Raw genomic sequence first — 7,876 nt, forward strand, 5'->3', positions numbered from 1 at the left:
GTGTATGTATAGAACAATCGCTCTATTTATTATTGTTACTGACTTTTCTGTGGCAGTTCAGGAGTCCAGCAAAGGCATTGTTATGTTCTGAACAAACAAACAATTTGCACAGCTATTTTTTGAAATAAGCGCAATAATTTATTATCCTGTGAGGCATGTTAGCCTTTTTGAGACAATTTGGAACAGATGTAAAAGCTAAAGTGGGAGCAGGGTGTGCTCTAGCTCTTCTTGGATCTCTTCACCGTTGTAAAAGATAGAAGTTTTTCCATTCATTAAGGGGAAAAGGTCTGACTCTTTCAACAGTTTACCATGTTAGGCTTATTATTTGCAGACAGGTTACTTAGGGATTACACACAAAAGTGATTTTTCTTGGGATTTCTTTATAGGCACTATGTGAACTTTGTGAAATCAAGTTTGGGAAAACACACCCTATGTGCAGTCTGGTACGTATATCCAGTCTGATTTATTTTTTTATTTCTTCAAGGTAAAAGAACCATGTAACTTTGTTATATCATTTGATCCGCATTGATGATGTTCTTCAGAACTGTAAACCGGGGCTACTCGTGCTAAACAATAGTTTAATGCAAACTGGTAAAGGAGTTCTTTTCTCTGAGAACCCAGAAAAATAAAGGCAAAAATGACAGGCTGAGAGAGCTGGGGTTGTTCAGCCTGGAGAAGAGAAGGCTCTGGAGAGACCTTAGAGCAGCTTTCCGGTACCTCAAGGGGGGCTACAGGAGAGATGGGGAGGGACTCTATCAGGGAATGTAGTGATAGGACAAGGGGTAATGGTTTTAATTTGAAAGAGAGGAGATTTAGATTAGATATTAGGAAGAAATTCTCTGCTGTGAGGGTGGTGAGAGCCTGGCCCAGGTTGGCCAGAGAAGCTGTGGCTGCCCCATCCCTGGAGGGGTTCAAGGCCAGGCTGGATGGGGCTTGGAGCAACCTGGGCTGGTGGGAGGTGTCCCTGCCCAGGGCAGGGGGGTTGAAATGACATGATCTTTAAGGTCCCTTCCAACTCTAACCATTCTATGATTCTATGAAATGGGACTTGCTTAGATGCTGAAATACTGAGGAGATGTTTTCTTTTAGCTGTTAGCATGACTGAATGCTGAAGAATCGAGGGCATGTGGCAAACACCAGAAGCACAGGTGAAATAGTACAGCTGACACGGCTGCTTTCATCAACTTGCTGTTTCTCCTGTTTCCTAGGTTGTCTCTTTGCCCTTGTGGTTGCCTAAATCTTTAAGCACCGGTGCAGGAAGAGAACTGCAAAGACTTTCCTATCTTGGAGCCTTCTTCAGTCTCTCTGTCTTTGCTGAAGATGATGTAAGTGTTACAGAAGGATCTAGATAGTAGCATTGTGGGTGTGTTTGGTTGGGTTTTGGGGTTTTTTCACTTCCCCAGTCTTTGATATGTTTGCCAATATTCATTTTACTTTCAGAACAAAGTAGTTGAAAAGTACTTCTCAGGGCCTGCAATTACTCTAGAAAACACCCGGGTTGTTAGCCAGTCTTTGCAACATTACCTGGAATTAGCAAGGGTAAGTGTTCTCATGTTTAAAAATAATGCAAGAATATTGTGGGGTTTTTGATCTTGGCATAGGTGAAGAATGCAACAAAACAATCCCTCTTCTGTATGAAACAACAAATCTGTTAGGATGTGGGTGAAGGGAATTAGGAAGAAAATTAGTACTACAAATATTTCTCTAAGGTTGTAAGCCAATTGAGAAAATAACAGAACAGTTAGTCATGGATTATAGTTTATGTTAAAGGCTGAATAAAAAAAAAAGGCGCATTGTATTAGTAGTGTGTGTGTTGCACTAGTCTATATACATTTTTCTGTAACTAATTTCACAGCTAATATATACATATAATGTTTACAATAAGACCATAACAGAGGTCGTAGCTAGTTTTGTGGAGTTTGTAGAACACAAAGCTATAGAGCAGCAGAAAGCAGGAATGCAATGTTGAGTGCTATGTCCAACCTGACACCATTTTTACTTGACATTCCAGCAAGAGCTGTTCAAGATCCTACACAGTATTTTACTGAATGGTGAAACTCGGGAGGCAGCTCTCAATTACATGGCAGCTATTGTCAATGCCAACATGAAAAAGGCACAAATGCAGGTAAATAAAAGAAATGCTCTTCCTGTAATTAGTGGTCCTCGTCAGTGCACAAATAGCACTAAGTGGCTCATGCAGTGGTGGCTCTGGAGTGGAGGACAAAAGAATTTTGAGTGCCTCTACAACAAACAAGAAGCCCTGTCGTCAGTCTTTATCTCTTTCAATAAGTTTCCAAAATTATTCTCTTTTACCTATTGGATCAGTTTATATTGTCTCCTGTTTTAGGACTGTCATGTCACTTCATTGACAAGGATTCTATGTTAGATGGTTAGAGCTCTGTACCTCCCCCCTCCCTCCCCTTCACGGGGGTGTCATTCCAATTGGCTGTGTTTATAAACCATATTTCCCATCTGGTAAGTTGCTGAGCTGTGTTTGTGTGGCTTCTATAAAAGGAGTAATGCAGCTCTGAGCTGGCATCCTTCCAGGGAGACAACGGGGATGGTGTTTTGCCATTGTTTAATTAATGCTTTGCAATTACTTCCTGGGATAAAATCTGTGCATGAACCCTGAAAAACTGAAGTTTGCATCATTGTTGTCTTCACGTCCCCTTCTCAAAGCAAACATTTGGATCCATTGTAAGGAATAGTTCTTTGAAATTCCAGTGAAGTAGTAACAAACTTTACACTTAAGATATAACGTAGGAATTGAAGCTTAGCAGCTATTTGAAACTCTTCTGTTGTTGTCTATATCTGTGGCAAACTATTCTTGAGAGAGGCCCTTTTAATTTCTTAGATCTTCTCCTGCTTCTTTGATATGTGTTTTAGTGTTCTTGAGAATGACTACTTGAACCAATGAGATAATATCTGAGTTACTAAGTGACCTTCCTGTTACCACGAAGGTCTCCTTATGCTGAAGACCCATGTTCTTCATCATTTCTCACTTTTTGTGAACTTGCATACTTCATCTATGTTGAATACTGTTAGAGCAGCAGAAAATACCCTTTTATTTCTGAGCTTATGTCTTCAACTATTTCCTTTCTTACTCCACAGACAGATGATCGTTTGGTGTCTACAGATGGCTTCATGCTCAACTTCCTATGGGTACTACAGCAACTGAGTACGAAGATCAAGCTGGAAACGGTTGATCCCATGTACATATTTCACCCCAGGTGTCGTATTGACCTCCCAACAGATGAGACAAGAGTGAAGGCAACAATGGAGGATGTTGCAGCCTGGATTGCTGAACTTTGTGAGTACTCTGAGGTGTTGAGCTCTGCCCTCTGGTTTTGATACCTGAGGTACATGGAATTACTTGATTCCAGCAAATAATTCCCTTCTTCCTAAACATTTTTTCTTGATGCTGTCTGGTCTTACTTGTTTTAAAGAAAGTTGAGTTCAAGGTCTCTCTGCCAATAAGGCAATTAGTCTTTTAATTTATTCATCTAAACTCCTTGTTTGTTTGTTTGTTTTCTAGACAGGGATCCGTCTCCGTTTTCTGAGCCGAAATTCCCAACGGAATGTTTCTTCCTGACCCTGCATGCCCATCATCTCTCCATCCTGCCAAGCTGCCGTCGGTACATACGGAGACTGCGGGCCATCAGGGAACTGAACAGGTTAGTTGTTAATTATCTAATGCATTCAAGAGTCCTGGCATCCTATCGATGTCGTCTCCTCACCATGATGGCAACTCCTACAAACTTAATGGGAATTAGGATGACAATTTGGGTGTAACTGCTGCTGAGTACAAATCATCTGAACTATTTATTTATCTGCTGCTTTTGGTCCTTAAGGGTTTGTGCTTATGTTGGGGGGCTGTGGGTTGAATCAGGGAATTCAAATAATGATGGCATGGAGAATATTGCTTACATGAGGCAGCTGAAATTGGGGGGGAAGACCATTCATGACATCACTTATCAGTGGTTATTATAACCTGTGGGGTGGTTGATGGTGTGGGGACCTCAGGCTCCTTGACATAACTGTCAGAGTGTGTATAAAGTTACATGTCTGATAATTGAGTCATTATAGACTTCAGAAATAAGACATTGTTAGTTAGTGCCTGTGCTGTTTCACATGTGCCCTGGAAGGTATTTACCTTTTTTCTCCCTGGCTTCTGAGGTGCGATAACTTGTCATACCCTTGGGGAGGAGATGGAGGCTTCAGCAGTAAACTCTTAATATTGTTGGTGTACATGTAATTCAACATGTGGTTTTACCATTTTAAAAATTATAAATAAAAGTTACGATGTTGACATGAAGATACTGCTGTTTTCCATTTCTCTTGGCATAAATTTAAACAGACTTTTATAGTTGTTAAACCTCGAAGAATACTCTGTTAAAATTAGAACAGATTTTTGTATCATCAGTATTTTCCATTGTTTATAATTGCAGTCATTGCATTTTGGTAAATGTTCCTTGGCAGTAACACCACGATTCATTACAGGATTTTTGGACTGCATTTGTAGTGATTTCATTTTTAGTTTTTAAAGCACATGCAGGCCAAGAACCTGGGAAGCTGCAGAGAATGGAGCAGGGAGAGTCAGTATATCTTAAAGAAAAGTATTTTCATATAAGAGAAGTATCCTCATGTAGGAGAGCCTGTGGATCACTTGTAAATAAGCCATACGTTGGGCTTGGCAAAGGAATTGCTGCTCTTTCCTTATTTAGAACCGTTGCGAAGGAGTTGCTTATGCAGCAATCTCCATCTGACCGTGCAGAGTGAGGAGCTCTTGGCTTTTCCTGACATCAATAGGAGCTTTAGTGCTCAGCGTTTTCCACGAATTGCTTAATTGCTTGCAACACTGAGCAACGTAATTAGATGCTGGTGATAAAGAAATTTAGGCTGGATATTTTTCTGCTGTAGGCAGAGATTGATGTGGAAAAGTTGTGTTTAGAGAAGGGATGAAACAGGATGGTATTCATGTAGTTGAATACATAGCTATTCCTATAGTGTGTTGAGTTTTGTTCCAATCAGCTGCCCTTCCTGAAAAGCATTTAAGATATGGGAATACATAGAGATTTTAAAATGTGACATGTGTAATGTACATTTAAGTTCTCTCTTCTGTGGGGTAAAGTGAGAAGATGGGGTGGGGATGGGAGGTGATATCAAGCACCTTGATTTACTGGTCCTCAGGCTGACAGGGAGACTGTAGACTGCTCGGGTGTCCTACTTCTCTGCAAACTGAACTGCATGGGGAGTGGAGCATGAGAAGGGGAGAAAAAAACTGCAAAAAATCATATACAATAGTGGGAAGACACACAGGGTGCAGACTTGTACCTTTCTTGGGAAAGGGAAGGTGTTTCTATCAAGTCTGGCTCTCAGCCACCTTTTCTTCCTTAGCCAGTTCTCTGTTCCATTTTCCTTTCTGATCTGACAAGACAAATGAGACCTCTGAACATCTCGTTAGCTGGACCAGCTTTTCTCTGTGTTAGGGTTCATTTTAATGACATCCTTTTAACCTTCCTTTAAAATTACTATAGACCCTAGTGTGAAAAAAATAACCAAGGCAAGTGTGCTTTTTTTTAAATACAACTGATAAAATCAGTTTGTCAGCAGGAGAGATCCCTTCTGTGTTCCGTCCCTTTTTTCCCCACTGTTGTGATTTCTGACAGGGTGTGTGTTGGAGCTTGTGCGTGTCACGCCTTCGAACGCACAGATGTTCAGTCTGCATGTACAAAAGCAATTTACTTCTATGAAAATTATTAGCTTTTCCCCCCACTTCTCAATATTTCCTCTGTATTTAGCAGATAAGTAGGTTAAGTGCCTTGTAGTTGGCAGGACGAATCCCCTCTTTTGTGATAACCAATTATTGTGGTTATTATATGTGGTTTTCAGGACTGTTGAAGATCTGAAGAACAATGAAAGTCAGTGGAAGGATTCTCCCCTGGCGACCAGGCATCGAGAAATGCTGAAACGCTGCAAGACGCAGCTTAAGGTCTGTAAGTGATTGAGTTCTGACGAAATGCCGCCGCCAGCCTGCCCTGCCTGGTTCACTTTGGGTCCTGCTGTATCAATGCATTTCCCACCCATGCCTGAAAATGGTGGGTTTGAATCTCTGAACCATGAGATCTGGTTGAAACATTTTTGACTGCACTAGATGGTGGCTGTGGTACAATCTAACGTTAATGGTGAATTTAAAATTGAAGTAACACCAAGATTACCTTAGCCAGTATTCCTTAGCAAGGAAATAATACTATTTTTATTGGAAAGGGAACAGCAAAGGGCTTGTGATTTATTCAGGGGTAGGTGGGTGTGCACAGCCCATGCCCCAGGTGGAGATGTAATCCTCAAGTCCCATGTAGAATTCTCACCAAGCTGTGTACATTGGAGTCCTTTCTTCTGAAGGTCTGTCCTGCTTAAGTCTTCCTAGTAGAAATTGACACAAATTTTCTGAACTGTCTCTCCAAAATTACTCTATACATTTTCCCACTTCGATTATTCCTCTGTTATTCCTTTCATTGTTCCCACAGAGCTTGTAAAAGCCTCCTCTGTCCTCCCAGCTCTGAATTACGTGCGTGTTTTTCTTGATACATTGGGGCTTAAGTGTCCCGTTTTCTTCAAATGAGAGCATGTTTTAAGAAGACACCACTGTATAATTGTCAATTCATAGATCTATTGATGAGTTTGAATAGGCTTGACTTTGCTTTTATGCTGTCTGGCCCTGGATGAGTTTGTGTGTATGTTCTGCAGAAACTGGTGAGGTGCAAGGCGTGTGCAGACGCTGGTTTGCTGGATGAGAACTTCCTCAGGAGATGTCTGAACTTCTACGGGATGGTGATCCAGCTGATGCTCCGCATCCTCGACCCTGCCTACCCCAAGTGAGTGTCAGGATACTCTGTGCGAACTCTAGCCAAGATTTTTCAGACCATGTTAGATTGGGTACTGAATTTAGGGGTTCTAGAGCTCTAATTGTGATTTATTTTTTTTTAACAGTGTCTGCATTCTTGTGTGATAGTTACTATGTCAGTGACATACATTCTTGCATGGAATATATGTCTTATTTATAGTTTAACATTCAGTTTGGGGGCGGGGAGGGAGCAACTCTCGGGTATTTTTAGTGTACTGGAAGTACTGGCATGGATTTTTTAAAAAAAAAATACCAGTTTCAGAACTCTTGTCAAGTGTTCCTATAGAAGAATTCCATAAGAGGGCTTGTGACACTTTGGATTTAACCTGCTATTTCACTGTCTTGTTTGTTGTCTCTCTTATTCTACAGCATAAAATTGCCTTTAACTCCTGAAGTCCCGAAGGTATTTGCAGCATTGCCAGAGTTTTACGTGGAAGATGTTGCTGAATTCTTATTTTTTATTGTACAGTAAGTGAAGTTTTATCTAAAAGAAATTTGTACTGCCATTTACTCCTGTGACAGGTGGTGTGCATGTAAATTTTGGGCACGAAAGTAGTTTCCTGGCTATTTTTTAGTCAATGCTCTGTTGTTTAACAACAGCCCCAAGATTGGCAGGCATCGCTGCAGACGTAATGCCTTGATGAGCTCCAGTCTCCCTTCTAACCTAATTTTTTCTTGGAAGAAAGTTGAATGTTTTTTTGGTTCCCTCTCCCCAAGAATTTTCCTTATGGTTTGGAATTTGTCACATCCTTTTGGCCTCATGATATGTTAAAGCATCACTAGAATAATACTTTTAAAAAGTCATAACTTAAGTAGAAAATTCCTTCATTTATAAATTTGCTGGGATTAAATGCATTTGTATAGTTTTAGGAGCTTAGATGGGCACAAATACTTTTCAGATTTAATCCTGGAGTTCCAAACTGGTCACTTTCTTCTTGAAAATGTGCCTTCAAATTCAGACTGTTTGCTTTT

At 40.6% G+C, this 7,876-nt stretch overlaps 1 protein-coding gene across 2 annotated transcripts in view; it reads left to right on the plus strand.

Moving 5' to 3' along the window:
- Positions 1 to 7,876, plus strand: part of UBE4B (ubiquitination factor E4B) — a 50,455-nt gene that overhangs the window by 23,315 nt on the left and 19,264 nt on the right. For both annotated transcript variants that reach the window (XM_014941444.1, XM_014941445.1), the window contains 9 exons: positions 387 to 443; positions 1,209 to 1,325; positions 1,441 to 1,539; positions 2,012 to 2,125; positions 3,112 to 3,310; positions 3,536 to 3,674; positions 5,893 to 5,992; positions 6,748 to 6,875; positions 7,274 to 7,372. In XM_014941444.1, the coding sequence (XP_014796930.1) occupies positions 387 to 443; positions 1,209 to 1,325; positions 1,441 to 1,539; positions 2,012 to 2,125; positions 3,112 to 3,310; positions 3,536 to 3,674; positions 5,893 to 5,992; positions 6,748 to 6,875; positions 7,274 to 7,372 (1,052 nt within the window). The remainder of the gene's footprint in view (positions 1 to 386; positions 444 to 1,208; positions 1,326 to 1,440; positions 1,540 to 2,011; positions 2,126 to 3,111; positions 3,311 to 3,535; positions 3,675 to 5,892; positions 5,993 to 6,747; positions 6,876 to 7,273; positions 7,373 to 7,876) is intronic.

This window comes from Calidris pugnax, unplaced genomic scaffold (assembly GCF_001431845.1).
Source record: "Calidris pugnax isolate Ruff unplaced genomic scaffold, ASM143184v1 scaffold82, whole genome shotgun sequence".
NCBI classification, from domain to species: domain Eukaryota; kingdom Metazoa; phylum Chordata; class Aves; order Charadriiformes; family Scolopacidae; genus Calidris; species Calidris pugnax.